Source organism: Sesamum indicum, linkage group LG8 (assembly GCF_000512975.1).
Source record: "Sesamum indicum cultivar Zhongzhi No. 13 linkage group LG8, S_indicum_v1.0, whole genome shotgun sequence".
NCBI lineage: Eukaryota > Viridiplantae > Streptophyta > Magnoliopsida > Lamiales > Pedaliaceae > Sesamum > Sesamum indicum.
In genome coordinates, this window is record NC_026152.1 from 13,790,549 (window position 1) to 13,814,646 (window position 24,098).

A 24,098-nucleotide genomic window follows, 5' to 3' on the forward strand; every position below is an offset into this window, starting at 1 on the left:
TTCAAAGTTTTCTATGAAATTGACAACTAAAAAATGCATAATGTTTTTAATTTTGGAATTATATATATTTAACTCATGAAGTTCGGGACTATATGTGCGATTCCCTTATTTTATGGCATGAAAAGTGCAATTTTACCATCATGGTTGGAGATTAATTGCAAAATTAGCTTCATAGAATATGGTCATTTCATATTTAATTATATGTTTTACTGTAATTTAAAAATAGACCTGATATTCCATTAGAAATGACAACTGGAGGCCACAATTATTGCACAAAATGTCCCTCCCACTAACCGCCGTTAAATATTAATGACGGACAAGCGTGTGAAAGTCACGTGCCCTAAACAATTAGTAGGTCCAAAGAGGCAAAATTGCAATATTAGTCCCCATAAGAATGGATCTTATCAACTTTGGTCCAACGCTTTATGGAGTTAGAGTTTTAAGAACATATTTTATTAAAAATTGCATGATCAGTCCAAAAATATAGCAAATTTGGTCATTCTTTACACTCCATCGGTTGTAAACCAATGACACAACTTTCACCAGTGATAATTTGAAGGAAAAATCACTATATAACTCTAACGTGCATTCAGCAGAAAGCCAAACCAATTGAGTTGGATTTGAAGAAAATTTCAAGAGTAGTAGCCTGTGCTTTAAACTTAGAAACTTTTATGGTTTAATTTTTTACTGCATGTGTGTAGACCCATATGATGATTTCTCTTTAAGAAATCACCAGCTAATAACCATGTGAAATTATGTGATTTGCGAATTATTAATAGAAATAAATGACTAAATTTAAAATTTTAATCAAAAGTAAAATTTATAAGTGCTCGACTGAAGTTGAAATAATCCAATATTAGAGGACCATTTGTAATTTTGGCGTCAAAAGATGGTCAGCCTGTGACATTTAACGATAGCGGAGGGACATATTGTTTAATGATTTTGGCCTTTATTTACACTTTTTAACTGAAAGTGGGGTTAATTTTAAAATATCGTAAAACACGTTGTCAAATGTTAGACGGTCTGGTCCGTGGGACTAGATTTGCAATTTTGGCCAAGAATAATATTGTGAATCTCGTCTTTGTCTTTACAAATTTCTCCCCCTCACTGTTCCCGATCAATTCCTTCCATTTCCCCGCCATTATTCTCTGTTCATCAAAATATTTGTTCTACAGACCGAAGCATATAGATTGACATATAAAGTTGACGCTGTTGCTTGACTAATTCATCTGAGAATCAGTTACAGTGGATAAAGAAAACAAAAAGGGATGGATTTGGACCAGTGGATAACAAAGGTGAAAGATGGACAGCACTTGTCGGAAGATGAGCTTCAGCTTCTCTGCGAATATGTATCTACTTCTTCTTTTTCATTCTTTGCGTAGTCTTTTATTTGATTTGAGAATCTTTGTTTCCTAAAAATGATGAAACAATTGGAGAATGCGTCCATTTTCCAAGAGCTTCGCATCTAGTTTCTGGTAGTTAGGATTTTGCCTTGGGCATTTGATTTTTTGTTTTGTTGTTTGAATGGTGTAGTTAGGGTTTTAAGAGGGTTGAAATGTTTAGCCCAGAGAAAGGGTTTACGAGGGTTTGCGGATCTGGGTATATTTAGTTTTGAAGGGCATAGTACCCAGTAATACTTGTGAATTTACTTTGGCTCGGTGAGAGGGCCATATAAAACCAGACGCTTCTGTTGATTTTGGTGTAACTCATAATCTGTACTGTTTATATCACTTTTTAGCCGACACGGATTGCCTAGAATTAGATGCTTCGTGATGGCATATGCTCCAGAACTCTGTTATTTCTGGATAAACCGTTCCATTTTAAGCTTCGGTTAAGTAGTCCCCCGTGTCAGTTTCCGTTTCACTTTAGTTCCTTATCTTTCAAATGCAATGATGCGATTGATCTCCCCGAGCATCGCTGGTTGCTCCTTTTAGCCTTCACTGGAGCTCAGCTCCCCATGATAGACATTAGTTCACTTATGAAGGCAATTTGGGCTTTTTGCGTCATTTCCTTCTAATAAACCTACCCATATCTGCATGTAGATAAATATGGCTCAGTTAGGCCTTACGCAGGGAGCTGATGAAAGAAGCAAAAGAGAAATGGAACATAGAAGAGGAAAGCAAAGGAAAAGAAAAACCAATTGAGCTTGAAAAATTGTTATTAATATCAAAGACATGAGAATAAAAGACAATAATATTACATCCAATATGAATGTAATCTGCATTCCAGACTGTCCTAGTTAACACCACATATAAGCTCATCTCAGTAACCTAATTGAGTTCTGTATTTTCAAAAGAGATATTTAATGTTTGCTATTTTTTAATATACAACTAAATATAATATCTAACTATTACAACTGAAAAACTATAATGTAATTGTTAATCAAAATTCATTATACATAAATATCTGTTTCACGAGATAAGTTCAAAGTTCAGTTGGTGGAGTTTTATTTCAATTAGATACTTCATGTTAATTATATGATCATTTTATTGGAAAATCTTACCAAAGCTTCATCTTATAGATCATAAAATATCAACTCAAGTTTCAAATGATCAACCTCCTTTTTAACCTTCCACTCGCTTCCATAAATCAAATTTCAGTACTGATAATAACATAAATTGTTTTTCTTTTGCCCTACTTATCCCCATCAATCTACTGTCTGATTCTTTTGTTCTTTTCCTTTTATCACATGAATTTTTATATACTACTATATATGCTATGACCTCTCTCTCTCTCTCTCTCTAAGTAATAGTTGTATAAATGTTTAAATTAAGTCTTGAATGCCTTCCACAGCAAATTCCTTTTATTTTCTTTTCCTTTATTCCTCTCACTATACACAGGCAAGGCGAGTTGCCTTTTCAGATTTCATTACACAATTTTGCGAACTTTAATTTGAAAGTTTGGTTTGGTGTACGACTTCCTCAATTTTCTGTGGATAGTGCTAAGATTTTTCCCATTTGTATGTCATGCTTAAAAAATGCTACTGAACCTTTAGGAGGAACAGCCATTGGAAGGATTTTATAGTATGTTGGGACTACAACATGGGGCTAAACAGGTAAATTGTAGGTTTGTTGGATTAGTTATCCTGAAATAATGTCTACACATGATGTGAATGGCTAATTAACTATGTGTTCCTCATTGTTTTTGGCGGAATTGCTTGTATCGTGATGCAACCAAGCCTCACTCAAGCTCATGCCTTTTGCTTAGACTCCTTAAAGTCGCAAGCAAATGGCAACAAAGTGCACTTTCTCCTCTCTGGGTGCCTCTTGTAGTGGCTGTTGCCAACTTATAATAGGTTTAGAATCTTGAAGATCATTCAAACTTGTAGCTAAGGCACTGGCTTGTTGGTTGTCAACAGACTTGCAGTGGTACACCATTGCGAGGAAGCAGATTTGATTTCCGTAATAAACTCATTCATCTTGATTGCTTCACATGTTTAGTTATTTAACAATGTTTCTTGTACTGTAATATGTCTGACTTTGTAAGTTGCCACCTATTTCCTCCACAGCTTTCCATTTCCTTCTGTGGATTCTTTGTTGTCTATTTGCTTTTAAATGTAGTTTCTCGTGTCATATTCAGGTAAAAGAGATCTTGATTGAGGAGTCCAATGTTCAGCCTGTCAATAGTCCAGTCACGGTATGTGGGGATATCCACGGACAGTTCCATGATTTAATGAAACTTTTCCAGACTGGAGGTCATGTGCCAGAGACAAACTACATATTTATGGTAAATACTGTAAAATGTTTTACATATTGGTACGCCTATTATAATTGCATTGTAAAGCTAGTTATATCTTGGCAGGGAGATTTTGTTGATCGTGGTTATAACAGTGTAGAAGTTTTCACCATTCTCTTGCTTCTCAAAGCAAGGTGCGTAAAATCTGAGAAGTTTGTGGACCATGGTAGTGATATACGTTTCTTAATTTGCTTGCAAGTCTGTGCACCACATTTTTCAATTAGATTGCTTGGCCTGGGAGATTCCCTGTGCAGTTTTGCCAGGAATATGTCAGCAGCTATGTGGTTCTTGCAACCTAGTTGGAATCTACAGTTGCAAGTATGGTTTTCGTATCACTGAGGAGTTGGCATGATATTTGATTGCTAATTGAACAAATTAATTGTAGTGGTGCTGCTCTAGTACGTAATGCGTATATGTAGTTTCTGAAATATAATTATTCAAACTGAACATTTTTCTTTATCTCAAAACATGTACAACCACCACTGACTTTTGCAGCTAGCTTGCTTTCACACATTATTTCAGAAATTTCATTAGTCCTCAACAAGAATAGCGTTCCTCTGCAATTTGACTCTTCTATGATATCTGTATCGAGTTGATTAAGCTATATAGTGGAGCAAATTCCAGCTGTAAGCAAATAATATTTGTGAGCCACTTGTGCTGGAAGCTGTTTTTAGATGTCTCTAGCAGATACTTGCTCATTTTTAGCAGTGTACTTATATTGTTTTTACATTTGCTGCCAGGTATCCAGCCAACATTACTCTTCTACGTGGAAATCATGAAAGCAGGCAACTAACACAGGTAATCACTATTGTAACTTCACTACTGTGTTTCCATAGCATAATTAACCGAAACAGTAAATAATTTCTTATCACATATGATGATATATTTGCATTTGTGCAGACAACGAATTATGGTGAGCAAGCCACCATACTTGTCTTCATGTAGGTCCTTAAGTTTGCAGGTTAAAACTGAACAATGGAAATATATACTCTTGGGCGTACCTTCTTTTATTTGTTATGTAAAGCACCGAGTAATTTTGTTAATAATATTGTTTAGGAAAATTTTCAATGATCTCCTCCCTCCCTCCTCTCTTTCTCTATTTATCCGTCCATTTCTCTCTCTCTGTTGGGGTTGGGATTGAGGTGTCATGGTATTTTCTGTTCTTTGTATTTCATATTTGAGGAAATATTCTTTCCACTCTCTTTCAGAGAGTGTGCTTCACCAATTGCTGTCCATTACCAGCACACCAAATCTTTTCATCTATTCCCAAATTTGTGGTGTAACATCAGACATGTCCAGTCTTATGTACTTCTACACTATTTTCCTTGAAAGCAATGGTTGAGAGTTAGTGGTGTCACATCATTACTCTATGAGAGTACAATTTATGGATGTTAGTGTACACCATGGCGCAGGGCTCAATATGCAAAACCAGCGACATTTTTTAAGTAATGGCGCTGATCTTCCTTTTGCATTCTCCTGCCCACCTTTTCCTAAAGCGCCGTGGTGTGTCCATGCTTCGCCTTTGTCAAGGAAGCACGCCAGACATACTTCAAAGGTCCCCATCTATTTTCTTCCACGCATTCCTTCTTTCTTTGTTTTTCATTTCTTTCCTTCTTCTCCCTTTGGTTCTCTTCTTTCTGTCCTTTTATTTTCTCTTATCTTGTCCTTTTATTTCTAAATTAGCGTTGAAGTTGCTGATAATTAAGAAATTACTGAAATTTGTACCAAAATAGGTTGACTATTGAAAACAATTACTGTATTTTTGGAAATATTTGCTTAATGTTCTGGAAAAAAATTCTTGAATTTGCTGAAATATTACTGTATTTGTCAAAAAAAATGCTGAAATTTCTTAAGTTCTGGAACTGTTGAATATGCTAAAATATTGCTGAATTTTACTGAAATAAATACTTTATTCCCTTGAATAATTGCTGAGATATTGGTGTTATTATTGCTAAGTTATATCTTTTGAAGCTACTAACATCATATTTATGTAATTTTATTTATGCAATTGTGCACCTCGCTTCGGCAAGTCTATGCTGTGTGCCTTGTGCACCTTAAGCATTTTAAAACTGCAGCAGTTTTGAGGGAGAAAAAATATTTCCTACGTAGGGAAGTGAATCTTGTTTTGGATGAAGAACATTGAGCAATAAATTGAAGAGATACACAATCCCTGATTTTTCTGGTACTTTTTAAGCCCGAAATATACGAGGCGAAGAACATTGTCTAGTGGTGTAAACATTTGGCAATTTCAAATGCGAGAGTGTCAATTGGTTTGGTAATTGAGCAATCAAAGAGAAGATATGGTTGGTAGTTTCCAGTTGGAAAATGGATGTTTGTATCTCTATGCCATGGGAGAAGCTTCTTTTTTCTCATCATTTAGGGTATTTGATCTGTCTATAGCCTTGGGAGAAATTTTTTCTGTTGTACTATGGGCAGGAGTTAATTATGAGGGAAAGAACTGGAATTGATCAAATCCGGGTAAAGATCATTGTTGCAATTACTAAGTGAATATCTTTCCCTGGAGGCTCTTTAGAAAATGATAGTGCCCAGAATTGTTTTTTTCTATATGATAGAATCTTGAACCTGATAAAAATTATAGATCAAGAGGTTTGAAAAGTTTTCCTCCCTAGAGTGATGGCTGTAGCAATAGCTCTTACCTATTGTAAAAGGGCAATGTAAGCAAGCTCTTTGCGCATATTCTTTCATTTTGCTTGAAAGAAATAGACAAGCCATTTCAGCTGCTGTTATTGGTCTCTGGATGCTAAGCTTATTCAAGTTGACTGTTAATTTTATACTTTTGTTGTCTTCCAGTTATGTGGCTACTACTGTCACTTGAATAATAACATTGTCCATCAGGGCTCAGTTACTAGTTATTTCTCTTGTCATCTCTTGTTAAGGCTATTTGCACATAAGTATTGATTTGGTACTTTGCTTGCCTTGCTCATTCTTAAAAGATAATATGTTTTTCTCTCTTTTGACTTTCTTGATGTTTTATTGGGACATTAGTTTAGTTGGTGAGTTGTAAAATCCTTAATAACTACTTGTGATCTTTAATACTGTTTCACCAGAATTTTTGACTGAGCCCTTGATGGAAACTTCTTATAAATCTGAGAATGCATTTGCCAAGAACCTTAGAAATCTTTATTGTGCTATGGTTCTTTCTATTGGTATTTTCTGTGGTTATGAGATAACAAGTTTTCCTGTTTCATTTTGATTTTACCCACTTCAATTTTCCCTTGGACATAAATGCTATGCAAATTGGTGGCATTTACTTATTTTTTATCTTGCTAACAACAACTGTGATTTACCACAAGGTCATCCCCATGACTGCAAGCTGTCAAGTGCCAATGAGTTTCTACATGTTATTCTTGGCAGGTTTATGGATTTTATGACGAGTGCCAGCGGAAGTATGGGAATGCTAATGCTTGGCGATATTGCACAGATGTTTTTGACTATCTAACTTTGTCAGCAATTATAGATGGGATGGTAGGGATCACACTCCATACTCTGTCTTTTCTAAGAATGCATTTTTGTGCCATTTGTTAAGAACCTCCGTATTTACTTGATATTGTATCAAATTTTGGTGATGTACCAGGCAAGTCCTTAATTTCCAATGGAAGGAAACTAAAGAACATACCATATTGAAAAAATCCTATTATTTTAGTTTCATGTTCTTTTAATTGAATTTTTTGGTGGGATTAAGACGTTTGCCCGTTCTGGAACTCCAGGTACTTTGTGTGCATGGTGGCCTATCTCCGGATGTTAGAACTATTGATCAGGTTAGATCACGTCATCTTCTAATTCTTTTATTGGAATAATTATAATGGCATACCTAAGGTTTAGCCATGATACTACCAATTTCTTTGATTTTGAACAACACGGCACTTGTCTGATCAGAAAAGAGCTCAACTAATTTCCCATCCCTCTGGAATATCCATCAATTTTGAAATGTAAAACTGCCGTATCTTTCTCTCGTCCTATACACACACACACATGTTGTCAGACATATACATTGCATATATTTTCATATAAACACTCGCACAATAAACACATATGCATGTGTACACACACATCGAACACACAGTGGAACACAAATATTCACTCACATAGACATATAACATGCAAATGGCTATATGCATGCTCGTTTATGCGTGGTGGTTGGGCAATCAAGTTTTGGTGGGATTTAAGGGTGGTTCCATTAGGTGATAGGTGGCACGGTGCCAGTATGGGGATGGTGACGGGTGGGGTGGGCTTGTTGAGTCTCTGGATTGTGGGTGGTGTAGTGGCATGGAGGTGCCAGGTTGTAGTGGGTGGTGGACGTGCAGCGTGGTGAATGGTTTGGTTTGAGAGAAACGAGGAAATAGAAAAAGTACAAAAGAAATTGAAAAAAGAAAATAACAAAAGAAGGAAAAATGAATAATAAGGAAAATAAATGAAACACCGATTTTATATATGGTTTTATTTTATTTTTCATTTTTGCTTAACTAGTACAATTATAGTTATTATAATCTATAGATTTTATACTCTATTAAGATTGAATTTTAATTGCTAATAAATTATTCAGTAAAGTAGTTCAATCACATGATAGAATAAGCAATTTCATTTATTTTTGAACGATAATAATTAAAGGAAAGTTGCATTATGAGACGGAAAAGAAAAAGAATTAACAAAAAGTTAAAGTTCCAAAAAGAAGTGCAAAATAAGTTAAATAATATTATACTCTATACTTAATAAAATGTTTGGTTTAATTTGACTTTATACCAAACTTTTAGATGAGAGTTGAAAAAGTGTAAATTCTAGTCATGTCAATTGAAAGCAGAGTCTAGGAAAAAAATTCCAAAGGAAATGAAATCTTATTTGGGAGTCCCATAAGAATGGAAGTAAGGAAATTGGGAAAGGAGTGTTAATGTAACACTCCCTGACGCATATGCTAATAACATATAGACCCTTAAGTTGGAAGCCTTTTGTCCATAAATATTGGTCAAACATGAAAACTGGTGGCAGGAGTATTTTTGTAAGACCCTGTAAGTTGGAAGCACTTTTTTTGTCCTTCATAATTGGCCGAACATGAAAACTGGGTCAATATTAGATAGACATCCCTTTCTGAGCTGAAGTGGGAGGGAAGGGGGAAAATGTGATCAGAGCATATTGAACACGGGCTCGTAATTTTTCAAAATCGAGAGGGTTGGTTGTAAAATTCAAGGGATGTTTATGTAATTGTTTCTTTTTTATTTGTGAATATTTATGGGAAGAAATCTCAAATTTGATTTAAGGATATGTTATGATATCCAGTTATATGCATGCGGGGATGCTTCCCCAGAAGAATGTGGCATTTGAGTATTGTGCGCATATCTTGTTATTTAGCCTCCTCATAGAGGGTGGTTTCATATTTCTGGAGTCAATGTTGTTTTCATTTCCTTCTTTATGGAGATTTCTCTCTCATCTATTATGATCAATGGTAAAATAGATGATGTGATTTGTTGTCTCCTTGTGCTTGTTTGTAGCACAGAGGCTCATGTTAGTAATTAGTTTATATTTGCTCCATTTTTGTTCTCTCGAAGATTCGAGTCATAGAACGGAACTGTGAAATCCCCCATGAAGGGCCCTTCTGCGACTTAATGTGGAGTGATCCTGAAGATATTGAGACATGGGCAGTCAGTCCTCGAGGAGCTGGCTGGCTTTTTGGTTCCAGGGTTACATCTGAGGTGAGTCAACTACTTGGTTGGGATAAAGCTTTGTGGGAAATTTCTGCAGCTAATACCCGACAGATAGACCACCTCACAAAATTCCAAATTTGTTATCTAATGTTTTAGATCCTTTAGGAAGTTGGGAAATGTAAGTATTGCTAATGTAGTTCTTATTTTTGGCAGTTCAATCATATTAACAAACTTGATCTAGTTTGTCGCGCCCACCAACTTGTCCAAGAAGGTCTCAAATATATGTTTCAAGATAAAGGGCTTGTGACAGTGAGTTGCTAATTCTCTGTCATGGATACATTATATCTTATCCTAGAAACTGCTGTTCTCTGTTAGATATTGTTATTGTTGCATTCTGGATGGTACAGGTATGGTCTGCACCAAATTATTGTTACCGTTGTGGAAATGTTGCATCAATATTGAGCTTCAATGAGAACATGGTAATAGTGGACTTCTCGTACTTTTGTTCTCTCTCTCTCTCTCTCTATATATATATATATATATATATACACACACACAAATGTGTTTGGGTGTGGGTGTGTATGTGTTCGTGCATGTGTGGGTGCACATTTGTGCCAGTGTCTGTCTGTATCTGTGTGTGTGTATCTATGTGTAATTGTTGAATAGCTTATCCATCTAAAATATCTACAGCATGGACCAAGATCTTAAAGTTGGTAACTATATGACTCAGCCAATCTAGCAATACTGGCGGAATGCATTTCAAAATGGGTGATAAGGATGTTTGCTTCTTGATTTCTTTTCTCTTCTGTCCAATGGAAATGGGTATTGCTATCATAGTCTAGTGTTGGTATAATTGGTTTTGCTCATAAATCAGTGGCAAAGGTTCTTAGCAAGTCTCTGTATCATGGAGCATAGTTGAAGAAAGTGCTTTGAAATCCTTGACCAAGTGGCTGCAATGCTTAATCGAAACTTACAGTATTTTGGTTTCTGCCTTCCCCTTGCATTAGGAAAGAGAAGTGAAGTTTTTCACAGAGACCGAGGAGAACAACCAAATGCGAGGGCCAAGAACTGGGGTCCCTTATTTTCTTTGAGTGAGATTATTTGTTTTTAAGAAATGGAAATATAATTTTAGGTGCTTAGTGCTGCTGTGTTGCCTCAAATGGAGGAGACGAGATAGAAATATTTGCATGGAGGAAAATCCAGTTTTACATAATCTTGTCAGGTTCTCCTGCTGCTTTTATGAAGTTTGTTAATGTGTATTTCAGATAGCTGTGAACGAGTTTGTCTTCTTTCTTCTGTTCTCATTGTTCGGATTATTTATAACTTAAAATTTCATTTACAATTGATTTTGTAAAATTAGAACCACCTGATCCTTGCACATTACATATGCAAATTGATCATTTGTGTAAATGATTGAGCATTGATGCTCCATTCATGACTGCTTACTTTGATTGAGTTGTTGCAATACTCTAGATTCAGATAATCAGCAATGAAATTTAAAGTTGATGTTTGTAGCAGCACCAACTGCCCTGCTCTGTAAAATACTGCCTACAGCTACAAGAGCATCCAGTTTCTGCCGAATGGCACTGTGTTTTCGGTGCTTTTCATCTGCTGCTTGATTTGCTCCGCTTTACTTTTAACAACTATTTTTATATCCTTTGTTAGGGTAAATTATATTGTGATTAAGTCTAATTTCAGAGACATTCTCTATTCCTCGTACACTTTCTGAATCGGTCTCATTGTAATTTATCTCAGGGTGTACTTGTTATCATAATTACAGTCTCATGGAGGATTCAATTTTACCTTTTCTTTTAATTATCATGCTTGTAGTTGCAAATGTCATAATGTAGGTTTCACTGTATACTGTAGTGCAGCATTATTTGCATCCATCTTTGAGACTTTGCAGAGACCTCCTTCCCAATATAAGATATTTCATGTTGCCGCTGGACTTTATTGCCAAAAATCTTCTTAGCCTTTGTAATCCGAAGAGAGAGAATGCAATGGTTTCATGCCTAACCCAAACAAAACTTTAATATAAATAAACATGTATATTTACGTACGTGTTTTGATTATTAAAATTTGATATGATATTATACATTAATTAAAAATGTTTGCTAAAACCAATGCAAAAGAAAAAAAGAGATAAAATACTGTTCACATAAAAAATTGGACTAAATTATTAATTTTAAATATAAAATAAATTGACTAATAATTGGATTTTAAATTAAAATCCATAATAAATTTGAATTTTATATGTGTTCAAGATAGTCAATTTGAAATAATTCGACATTTATTCATTTATGGATATACAATTTTCTTTTTTAAAATTTTGAATTGACTAATTGAGTCAAAACATATTCATAGAGAATGAATCCATATCGAAGTCCTACCACAACATTAGAAAAAACCATACATACAACAAATCTACAAGAGAATTAATCTAAAAGCTCCTTAACACAACAAAGTACTGCAACCATGAAAATCACATGTCTTTTTAGGTATTAAATTTTCAATTCTTAATATTAAATTTTAAGATGGCACATAGTTTACTTTACAAAAATAGAGGAAATTGAATATTCGATTTAAAAACAAACACATTCTATCCAAAAACGAGATTCGGCCATTGGATTGCTATTCAAAGTGAATAATTGGGAGTAATATGTATCTTTTAGAGATTGATAGTATTTTATTTTCCCCCCTTTTTGCAAAGTTGAAATTTGTGTGAAAAATATTAAGATATATGTGTTGAATATATTTGTTGAAGGATCCATTTCCAAAACAAACAAAATTAGAACAACTGAAAACAGGCAGCCAATATCGATACTATTACTGTAACTGTAAGAAGCGACAAAATACTGTTCTGACCCTCTTTATTGTGTAACTTTTACTTTTAGGCCCCTATGACCTATCTTCCATTTCGCTGCTTGCTCTCTCTATTTCCCCAAATACCAAATCGACCCCAAGTCCTAGGGTTCTCCTTCATCGCCCACCCCTCTACCGTTCTCACATCACTCTCTCCTACTCCCGTGGTAAATGTCCTCTACTCTCTTCAACTTCCATTCCTTCGATTCGTCTTCTGCTTCTATTTCTTGCTAAATTAACTGATTGATTGATTTCTTGGTGGAGATCAGCAGCTCTACCTTGATTTTTTTATTTTTTATTTTTTTGTATTCTAGCACTTTTTCTGCAGCGATTCTGGTGCATATTTTGTCGTGTTTTGGGTTGACTTCAGCAATATCTCTCGAGTTTGTATTCTGATGTTTGAGTAAATGCTTATGACGTTAGTATTTTATCTTTTGTTTTAGGTGTGGATGATGGAAAAGTTTCTAGTTTGAGTTTTGGGTATGAATGCATTTGTAGTGGTTTTGGGAAATCCTGGAATCATAGTGGCCATAGATTGCGTACAGTATATCCATGTTAAGAAGCCTACCTATAGAAATAAAACAAAGTAAAGCAAGCTGAGAGTGCGACCGGGATTTTTCTTTTAATAATTTTTTTGAATGAATAGACTCTTAAAATCAATTTTGTATTTTGTAAACCTCTTTCTTTGTACATCCTGAAGACACTCTGTATGTCCATTAAATGCAGAAATTTATGTTTACAAACTTGCTTTTAAGTCAGACCTATTTAATTTCCAGCAAAGGACTATTTTCTGCAAATACAGAGTTGAGTATATAATTGCACCTGATGTTTATCTTGGTGTTTCCTTTAACATTTTCTTGTAAAATTTGCACTGTCATGAAATAATCATGTGTTGTCTGTTGTCAACTGAGAAATGTAATTTCTTCTCTTAAATATCCTTGACCTGACATGAAAAGTAGATGGTTACCAATGGGGATTTAATTACTGGATATTATATTCTCAATTCATGTTCATCATAGCAATTGTATTGTTACTGTCCTTGTCACTGGTACAAGAGCATCCTAATTAGATTTCATGCATGCGGCCCTTGTTCTTGAAATACTAAGGCAGTTATTTTCTTCTTCCAAGAGCATCAATTTAGGAAACCAACAGACATGTAAAAGATGCTCCTGTAACTCTGAGATATACAATAGTTTCGCTGCCTGCTAACTGTTGAAGTTGAAGCTGCTTTCTTTGTTCTTATTCTCTTCTAAAGGTCATATATAGCTGAGTTGAAGCATAGCATCAGATTATGTATTTCTACCTGTATATCCTTACTCCCCAAAGTGTCATCTGAGGAATAAAATAAGTGCAATCTTTTAATATGTTTAGCTGGCAACATGGTTTTCAAGCACACCATTCTGAGTTTTGCATACCCATTTTAGTTGGCATCCTCAAACAGGCATTTTAATGATTTTGTCACAGTTTAACTGCTACACCAAATAGCATCAGCACTGTATTCAAAAATACATTTCACGATTGTGTCGTATGCTTGATTATGTTACATGCATAATACATTTATGATTGGGTTTGATGCATTCTTGTCACAACTGAGTAACACACGATGAAATGAAATTATGACGGTATCAAAGTTAATGCATGCTTTGAATTTGCACTTTTGAGTTTCTTGATTTGTAGGTGAAGGGGGAAGCGGCTCTTAACTTATCTCTATGAATTTTTAATGGGAGGCCATGCTCTGGAAAATAGAATAGCATTACTGCTTCTTTAGCTCATTCATTTCCTTGATTTCCTGAAGATACATGCCATGGCAAAGGGGAAGCTTATACTAATCTGCCAGTCTGGTGGGGAGTTTATTACCAAGGACGACGGCACATTGTCGTATGAAGGGGGAGAGGCAAATGCTGTAAATATCAATCATGAAACCCTGTTTGATGATCTAAAATTGAAGTTAGCTGAAATGTCTAATTTAGATCAGAGAACAATTATTATCAAGTATTTCCTCCCAGGAAACAGGAGAAATCTTATCACTTTAAGAAATGACAAGGACCTGAACAGAATGATTGATTTTCATGGGAATTCAGTAACTGCCGAAATTTTTGTCGATGGAAAGAAAGGATTTGACCATGATGCTATCAAATTACAAGCCAGCAGGTATGTGACTCTGGTTTATGTCGTTTAGCACATGTTGCCATTTCGGCATTGTGAGTATTCTATTCTAGTTCCAACCTGTCACCATCACTACATGCCAACAGTGTTGTTATTTCAATAGATAATGTAGAATTGTCCTTGTATACCCTCAATTTATAATTGGAATTTTTGGTGGCTACTCTCTCTGCCAGTTTGTGATTGGTTATTTTATGTCGTTGTTAAATTTCTTTTGAACATGCTTGCAATAAACACATGGATGATACCTGCAGGGCCAGTGGTGTGAAACTGGCGGAGACAGTAAACCATATTTCAACACCGTCAACTGCTGCTGCTTCAGTAGCCAATACCCCACCTGATGTTGGTGACCTTCCGGCCGACAAGATTGCAGACAGCTCGAGCCCCAGTTATACTGAGTCACCCACATCTTCAGAAGATGGTGCTGAAAATGATTCTGATTATAAGCCACGGTTAGTTGTAAAGGGTAGTGGTGATCAGAGTCCAGCTGTTTTAGATATGGGTGGTAGTCCAGCAGATGCCGTCAAGAAGCGGAGGCGTACGGCCTCATGGATGATTGGTGCCCATGGTCCAACTATTGTTGCAGTTAGTGATAATGATGGGGACAGTAGAAGGCGGAAGAAAAATCACCGAGGTCGCAGTAGTTTAGCTGCCAGTGACAACTTGGAAAATCAAACAAATGATCTTGACAGTCCTTCCAGTGTCGCTTTTTCTGACGATGGTTTACCAGAAAAATTAGTTGCCTCGTGGAGAGATTGCATCATTGGCGTGGGACAGGACTTTAAAAGTGTGAAGGAGTTTCGGGAGGCATTGCAAAAGTATGCTATTGCTCACCGCTTTGTCTATAAATTGAAAAAGAATGACTCTAATCGTGCAAGTGGCATTTGTGTCGAGGAAGGCTGTTCCTGGAGCATTCATGCATCTTGGGTTCCTGCTTGTCAGTCCTTTCGAATTAAAAAGTTCAACAATTCTCATACATGTGGAGGGGAGTCTTGGAAGAATGCTCATCCTGCAAAGAAATTGCTGGTAAGTGTCATAAAGGACAAATTACGAGACTCCCCACATCATAAACCCAAAGAAATTGCTAAAAGCATTTCGCGAGACTTTGGAATTGAATTGAAGTATACACAAGTAAGGCGTGGGATAGAGGACGCTCGCGAGCAACTCCAGGGTTCATATAAAGAGTCATACAATCGCTTGCCTTGGTTTTGTGAAAAGCTGGTGGAGATAAATGCTGGTAGTATCGTTAAGCTGGTGACTGATGATGAGAAAAGACTTCAATGCCTTTTTGTCTCTTTTCTTTCCTGTTTACAAGGCTTCCAGAATGGTTGCCGGCCCATTCTTTTTCTCAATGCTACATTTCTGAAATCAAAATACCAAGAAAGTTTGTTGACAGCGACTGCAGTTGATGGCGATGATGGTTTCTTTCCAGTTGCATTTAGCATAGTTGATACTGAAAATGAGGAGAACTGGCGTTGGTTTCTGGAGCAACTGAAATCTGCAATTCCAACTACCCTACCCTTAACTTTTGTCACAGATAGGGAAAAGGGACTGAAAAAGACTGTCCATGAGGTATTTGAGAATGCTTTCCATGGTTATTCCATGTACCACCTTATGGAAAGTTTCAAGAGAAATTTGAGGGGTCCATTCCATGGAGAAGGAAGAGGTGTTTTACCTGGGAAATTTTTGGCTGCTGCACATGCAGTTCGACTTAATGGTTTTAAGAAGTTCACTGAGCAAATTCGGCAGATTTCTTCAAATGCTTATGATTGGGTAATTCAGATTGAGCCAGAGCATTGGACAAGTTTGTCGTTTGGAGGTGAGCAATATAACTATATTGTACAGAATGTTGCAGAACCATATAGTAAGCTGATGGATGAAATTAGAGAATCAACCATAATGCAGAAGATAGAAGCACTCATTTACATGATAACTGAACTTATAAATACTCGCCAAATGGAGTCAAGCAAATGGGCAACAAAGCTGACTCCTTCCAAAGAGAAAAGGATACAAGATGAAGCTCTTAAAGCACATGCTCTGAGAGTGTTTATATCGTCAGATGTTCTATTTGAGGTTCATGATGATTCTACTCATGTGGTCGATATTGAGAAATGGGAATGCACTTGCCTAGAATGGAAAGGAAGTGGGATACCTTGTCGCCATGCTATTGCTGCTTTCAACTGCTCAGGGAGGAGTGTCTACGATTACTGTTCAAGACACTTCACTGTAGAGCGTTACCGCCTAACGTATTCCGAGTCCATAAATCCGGTTCCTGGAATTGGTGTGCCTTTCGGGAAAGAAGATGCTGATTCAGGTGACACGAAGGTGCTTCCTCCTGCTCCCCGGTCCCCAAATCAACAGAAGAAGGACCAGACTAAAACAGACGATCCGGATAAGAGGACAGTCACTTGTTCCAAATGCAAGGAACCTGGGCACAACAAGGCTTCATGTAAGGCCACCTTGTAGGTCCTACTGTTTTATGTAAATGTTGTACAGCTTGTATATCCAAAAAGTTGGGATTCTTTGAATTACCTCTAGTTTTAGGAGATTGGTTGTGCTATGTTACTTGAGGTTGTGATTCTGAGAAGTGTCTGCTTTAGACTGACCCAACCCTTTTAAGGCTGTTCATCTACCTTTTTCTTTGATCACATCTTTCTTTTCCGTCTAAGTCGAAATGAGGAAAGGATTCAAAATACCTAAATCCTTCTCTAGAATTAGGCCTGTTTACTTTATGAGTTATCTGGTTGATGTATTAATTATACCCTGTTTACTTAAATTGATTGGGTTGTATAACTCAATCTAAATAGTAATTATTACTGGATTCTTAGATTAGAAAGAGTTCAATAATGCAAAATAAACATTTTATTTGAAAGTACTGAATTACTTATACAACTTAATAATGAAAAATATACAGGGCCTTGAATTATACTTTTATCCCCTAAACTTTTGATAATTACATATGGATTTCTTTCTAAAATGTTTCATTTACTATCTAGGATTTTGGATAGAAGAAGCTGACATTAATAGATAATTGAAGTTGACTTACAATATTCTCCATCATCTAAAGATTTTTATATTTTGTTTATTTTTAGAAATATTTTGAAGCTTATTTGTGTTACTTGAGGGGTGTTTGCTATTCTTATGTCTTATGGTGGAAATAAGTTGTATGAAAATTATAAGTCAAGTAGCCGTAATAAAAAGTTGTGTGTATTTGAAAATAAAAGTGAAAAAAGTTGAAATTGGATTATTTGGCTAATAAGCTATAGAAATTAATGAGTTGTTTATAACTTTTAGCTTAAATTAATTTAATTTAACAATTCAAATTAGAAGATGTAAAATGATAACACTCTTTTCGATGTATATCTAATAATAAATTGATAAGTGTTAAAAATAAGCATTTGCAATTGCACTCTTAACTTAGATTGAGATAAAAGATGATGAATGTAATATATATATATAAATGAAAAAAAGGAAAAACTATACGAAAGCAACGAGGAAAGAAGAAGAATGAGATGATTTTTAGTTTTTTTACAATGGAAACAAATATCAAGCTCTAAGATTGTTTTACTACTTGCAAGTTATTGTCAATAGATCTAATGGGTCTTGGTAATTTTGTGCCACCCACAAATAGTAAAATTGTTATAAAAAAGTAATGTACTTCTTAATAATAAATTAAGTAATTGACTAAACTATTATAAGGTAGAATACTTTTTGCCCGTGAATTATTCCTAATATAATATTTACCTCCTAAACTAATAAATATAACACTTATCCCTTTGTTGGATAAAAATACCCTTCATACCTTAAATAATTATATTATACTCAATATATTTTAGTATTTTACACACAAAATCATCATCAAATTATTTTTTTATTAACTTTTTTAATAAGTGAAGAATGTAAATTAAAAGTAGAGTATAACTTAATATATATGAAGGAACCGCGTAGTACGACCTGGAAACGCGCTAGTGGAAGCAATAAATAAAAATGCATAATAATAAAACTAAAGCGTAAAAGCAACAAATTCAAGAGGTGTACCCTTGGAGTTTCCGGATGTTCCATATAGTATGAAAGTTACTTAATAATAAAATATAATCATACGAGGTTATGATTTGAAAAAGTAAAAGTAGAAGCATAAATTAAATCGAAATTTACCTCTTAAATTTCGAGCCTCAAACCGGTTAGTTTTGTTGAATGATCACCCGAGATTTCAACGCAGAAATCCTCCAAAGATGATCGACACCACACTGAAAAACGAGACCTTGATCCCTTTACTAGAAGGAATCAAGATAAAAAAAGTCATCCTTTTATAATGATAGAGGGGCGGCCGAATTATGATGGAGGAGGAGAATATTTTTGTGTTGTATTGTGTAATGAAATTATTCCCTAATAATCATAATTCATACACAATACATATTTATCTACCTTGGATAAACAAGAATGTGTTTAGATACGTTTTATTATCCATAAGACAACTCTTCACTCCATTCCAAATGGAGAAGAGTCTAATTATGATCAAGTTAGCACTTTCCAAAAATGCGATTCCTTGGTCAACTATCCCTCCATCAAATTTGTTAGTGGGCCTTAATCATTGGGCCAATATTATGTAAAATAAATTCAAGGCCCAATGAATTTTAATTAAATTCATTTGATTAAGCTCACTAGGTATTTAGTCCAATTAAATACTCTTGAGCCCAAGTTATCTCTTATTAATTAATGAAATCAAATTCATTAATTAAATAAAGACAAGTCCAATTTAAATTGATCCAATTAATTCAAACTTGGGTCATCCATCCAATGGACCCTCATGTGTGAACAATCTAATTACTTACATCTTATGGTATTAATTCTAAAGTAATTCCTTATTTTTTCTTGGTGATTTGTGTGTAACTCTTTAGGTTCACCTTTCAGCTAGCTTTGGGCTAGTATCAACTGTTATTAATTAAATTAAATTTAATTAATATTTTTTAATTAATCTTTAATCAAGAAATCCAATCACCATGGGTGGCTGTCTAGCAACGGTTCATAGCACTAGAAACTAGATGAATTTTCTTGTGAACATTTAGGCTCCCAAGTCCATATTGGTACGGTCTTTCCGTCTACTGTCTCTCGACCTTAGTTCAGGGCATGGAATTAGGTCGATTCCCATCTTGGACTAGGCATCTTTGCTTAATACTTGAAACATTATGCCAAGTTTCTCGATATAGGAACCTCATTTTCCTATTCGATCAACGATTGTGGCCACAGGTTCATAAGCGTGAAAGCAATCATGCATCTCCAAGTACATAGGAGATACCTCTGTCACATACTGATAGGGGACGGATCCTCTTCTTGAAATTCACCGTCCTTGCTACATATTTCGACTACACTGAACAAGACTTATGATGATCAAGGCTTATAACTGCCGTGATTCCTAAAGTCCGAGGACCACTCCCGTACTATCAGAACTAAGAATTCAATTCATAGCTACCAAGCCTCCAAGGCTTCCCTATGACGATCCCCACGAGTCAATTCAGTCAGTTGACCACTTTGTCAACTATCCCACTGAAATTGCATAGATATCCATTGTTTGTTGCCGATGAAACGCGACAGTCATCCAATGAATGCGAGACTCAGTGCAAGTCTCAGTAGGACTCTCGATACTAGGGTTGTAAACGAGTCGAGCTCGACCTTTTTTGGTGAGCTCGAGCTCGAACTATTTTTTTATTATTATTTTTAAATTAAATATGAGAATGACCAAATTTTTTCATAAATTTATAAGTAATAAAATAGATTGTATTATGCATATTATGTTATAAATATACCAAAATATAGTATGATATTTTATTTTATTGTTATAAATATAAGCTACTAATTAGTTTAGTAGTAATATAATTAGTAAAATATACCAAAAAAAATTCATATGGAACATTTAAAATTATACAAAAGTATCCATTATATGGAGTAATGCAATTAATACATAAAAGTATTTTATAGTTGAGATTAAATATGTTCACAATTTGTAATAAATTTATATATTTATAAATATTAGTATTACATTGTATAACTATCATCTTACATTGTTGAACAATATGGGTTAATCGGGCCATCACAATTTAAATAAAACTGTTAGATGTGATCAAACTTACAAAATACATTTGATAAAATTTTATACTTATTGGATATATGAATGTCGAGATATCGTACTTGAAACATAAGAGCAATAATTCAAGACCGTGTATCGTTGAATCAGGCCATGTAATTTTAAATCATACCGTCTGATATGATCTAATGGACACAGTCTTATAGATTTATTTTCATTGAAGAGTTGTCTAAATTATTTAATTTTTTAAAATTTATATTAATTAATAATTTATTTTTTATTTTTATTTTTAATATAATATATTAATTTATAAATTTTATTTTTTATTTAAATTATTTTAAAGTGTAAAAAATTATTTACTAACTACAACAAAAAACGTGAACAAAGAGAAAAGATAGGGTCTTGATGGGCTGGGAATGGGGGCCCAGTCCACAAACTCAAATTACAATAAATAGAAAAATTAAAATACAAATACTGATGACGGATTTGCATTCTAGTCTGCAGAATTCCCCCAAAGCTAATCGATCAATTGAGGTTAATGGGCGGTGGAGAAGAGGAATCAGTGGAGGCGGCGGCCGTCGCACGCAGAGATAGGCTGAGAGCGCTTAAAGCTGCTCAGGAGCTCCTCAACACTCCCGACGATAATGCGGCTACAGCTAAACCTCAAAATGTTGACAATCAGCAACCAGTAGAGCAGCTGGAGCAAGAAAAAGAAGATGAAGATGCAGATGAAGATGATAAAGAAGCGTAAGGCGTCCGCGTGAAACCTCATCTCTATCTATGTTAACTTGTTTCCGTCGATTATTGGCTTTTTTATTCTCTTCTTTTCGATTTTCGTAGCCTTCTCGAAAATGCTATTATACTGCTTAAACTTTTTCCCTCCCCTCTTAATGTGTATCTTTGCTTTACAGTCTATTTTGCTAAGCAAGTTTGAACCTTGCTTGATAAATTGATCAGTTTTTTGGCGATATGCGGGTGAAAAATAATTAGACAGACTCCACGGATACACAATACTGGAGTTGCTTTGTTACTTTTCTTACAAACTTTCACCGGTTGGATTGGTGGAAATTCTCTGTAGTATAACAATTAACAAGCAACAACACTGATTAATATTGGTTAAGTTCATGCAGTTCTTTCCTAGAATAAAAGTCATCTTTTCCCCTAGAGAATGTTCAAGTGGAGTGTGCTGGTCTCTCAAACCGCATTCTTTGATCAGTTCACTTCTTGAAGATTGACTATATTTTTTCTGAATCAGAAATTCTTGTTTATTGCTGAATATAGGTGTAATGTGGATATCAACTGACTCAAAAGAACATTTGCAGTGAACTCACTTTATTTACAATGAATTGCACTTGTGCTCTAATCTTGACTTTGAGAAATTGCTGCAATGATTTTGTTTTGGTCTTGGAAATTCCGTGGTGCCTGTGTATTTGATACATACTTGTGGATTTAATCTTGAACATAGCTCATCTTTATTGCTTGCAGCAATGTCCATATGAAATTCCGAAATTACCTTCCTCATGACAAGCAACTTCAAGAGGGTAAACTTGCCCCACCTGTATTACCTAAGTTTGAAGACCCTGTCCTGGCAGCCCCTCCTCCAGAGGAGAAGAAAGAGGTGCTTGATGGAATTAAATTGCATGTTCCTTCTCCACTTCACTCTCCCTCCCTTCTTCTTTCTAATATATAACTCATTTGAACTAAATGTTGAGAACAAATTCAGGATCCATTTCTAAATATAGCACCAAAGAAACCAAATTGGGACCTGAGGAGGGATGTGCAAAAAAGACTTGACAAGCTTGAGAGACGGACTCAAAAGTCAATGTTAATACTCATGGGTAAGGGATCTTTCTTTGTCTAATCATTAGCTAATAGCTAGCCTCTACTCAGTTAATTGGTAATGTACCCATATGTTGCACATTGAATTTAATCCCTGTGCTTATCAAATATCACGCCAAGAATGTGTTGTTTCCATGGTTATATTATAGTAGGTCTTTATTTTTCAACTAGTGTCTTGATTACTACTGGCAGTTATATGAGAAGGTAAGGGTTGGGATAAGTTACCTCCAAGCACATGAAAGAATATCCAAGCATGTTTGCAGTGTGAGTAGATTAAGCAAAAGAACTTTGGCTTAGTGGCAGTGTATCGGGACAATGTGGAACACATTGTGGATACTGATGCCAACTTTATCAATCTTGGATGAAATCTTTGAACAGTTTTATTAAACAAGATGAGACAGAATTTGGTCACATCTGGAGTTACTTGAGTAGCCTTTTACATATATCTTTCAGTTTAGCCTAAATTGTAAGAATATTTTTTGGCTTACAAAACTGTTTATGTTTGGGAAATATATGTAGTTGTTTTGGCTTATTAGTAATTATCTTTTCTGGTAAGCATTATGTTATCTTCTTGAAGCTAAGTGGTTGGTATTCAAAATGTAAAAACCATTTATGGCAACAAGTTCCATGTTCTTATCTGGCAAAGAATTTGTCCAACTCATCAATCATGACATTATTAGGCCAAATAGCGTGGTTTGTCTTATTACCCCAAATGAAACTATTCCCAGCCAAAAATTTACAGTTAGGCCTACACTGTAAGGAGAAAATAAGTTTACAAAGATATATTTATTTGCTTCTTCAGAAAAATCTAAATGCTTTTATGAGCATGATAAGTAACATTTTGAGTTGTACATTTCTTTTACCCGCTCAAAATGGTTTTTGTTTATGTTGGAAAAAGAATACATGAGGATAATTAGTTCCCGTGGATTATGAATTATCTTTTTGCTTTCCTCTTTTATACCTTAAATCTCTATACCTGTGCTTTAGTAATGACAATCTACTGAAATCAAGTTACTTCTTCTAACCAATGTCAAACAAATGTTTCCTGTCCAAATGAATGGACTTGGTTTTCTTTTTATGACCAACTTTAGTAGTTGTTGAACAGTTGCTCTTAAACCGTAGGAAAGGACTTTTCCTGAGCTCGCCACTCTCTTAAGTTCATATTTTTAGATGATTAGTGTTGAATGAGCTAAAACAATTTAATTACTCTTTATTGGCATCTTACAGTACATCAACTTATCATGGTGTCAGTGTCATTTGGGATATATTGCATGTCTACACTTGTAATAGATTGTCTTCGACTTGTGCAGAACGAGAGGAAGCAAGGAGGAGATCAGGAGAAGACACAGAAAATGGTGGAGAAGACTGAAAATATCCAGAGAGTTGTAAAGTTCAATGGGTGAAAACTCTCCTAGTATAGGTGGAGATGTCCTTGTTTTTATCATTTCTTACCTAATTGACAAACGAGGCTCATACTTAGCTCTTTCCAGCATTTCGGCATGTCTAACAAATTATTATGACATTCATTTTCCGTATCCAATTCAACTAACTATTTTCCATGATATTAAGGTGATAAGCAACATGTACCATTTGATACGCCATTTTAGGTCAAATCTCATGTGCAATCACTAGCCCAAACTTGGAAAGGGAGACGGAAATAAAACACTGTAAGAAATGGGCTACCGGAGCAAGTACCATTGCATGTATATATATATATGGACTACTCTTCAATCAAAGAGATGAAACTAGGGCCACCCTTG

At 35.1% G+C, this 24,098-nt stretch overlaps 3 protein-coding genes across 5 annotated transcripts; all 3 read left to right on the top strand.

The window, feature by feature from the left end:
• On the top strand, positions 1,086–10,825 carry LOC105168517 (phytochrome-associated serine/threonine-protein phosphatase-like). Of its 2 annotated transcripts, none has more exons than XM_011088624.2 (10): positions 1,086–1,349; positions 3,580–3,726; positions 3,802–3,869; positions 4,476–4,533; positions 7,111–7,221; positions 7,464–7,514; positions 9,297–9,440; positions 9,606–9,701; positions 9,800–9,871; positions 10,400–10,825. In XM_011088624.2, the coding sequence occupies exons 1-10, from the start codon at positions 1,269–1,271 to the stop codon at positions 10,481–10,483; spliced, it is 912 nt and encodes a 303-aa protein (XP_011086926.1). In that variant the 5' UTR covers positions 1,086–1,268; the 3' UTR covers positions 10,484–10,825. The 2 variants fall into 2 exon arrangements, with proteins under 2 accessions (XP_011086926.1, XP_011086927.1); XM_011088625.2 differs by lacking the exon at positions 10,400–10,825 and adding an exon at positions 10,083–10,393.
• On the top strand, positions 12,278–17,065 carry LOC105168518. Of its 2 annotated transcripts, none has more exons than XM_011088626.2 (3): positions 12,278–12,421; positions 14,050–14,405; positions 14,672–17,065. In XM_011088626.2, the coding sequence occupies exons 1-3, from the start codon at positions 12,293–12,295 to the stop codon at positions 16,881–16,883; spliced, it is 2,697 nt and encodes an 898-aa protein (XP_011086928.1). In that variant the 5' UTR covers positions 12,278–12,292; the 3' UTR covers positions 16,884–17,065. The 2 variants fall into 2 exon arrangements, with proteins under 2 accessions (XP_011086928.1, XP_011086929.1); XM_011088627.2 differs by having other exon boundaries at positions 12,303–12,421; positions 13,932–14,405.
• Positions 20,974–23,902, top strand: LOC105168521 (coiled-coil domain-containing protein 12). Its single transcript, XM_011088636.2, has 4 exons — positions 20,974–21,246; positions 21,985–22,117; positions 22,223–22,337; positions 23,649–23,902. Exons 1-4 carry the CDS (start codon positions 21,038–21,040, stop codon positions 23,705–23,707), a joined length of 516 nt encoding a protein of 171 aa, XP_011086938.1. The 5' UTR covers positions 20,974–21,037; the 3' UTR covers positions 23,708–23,902.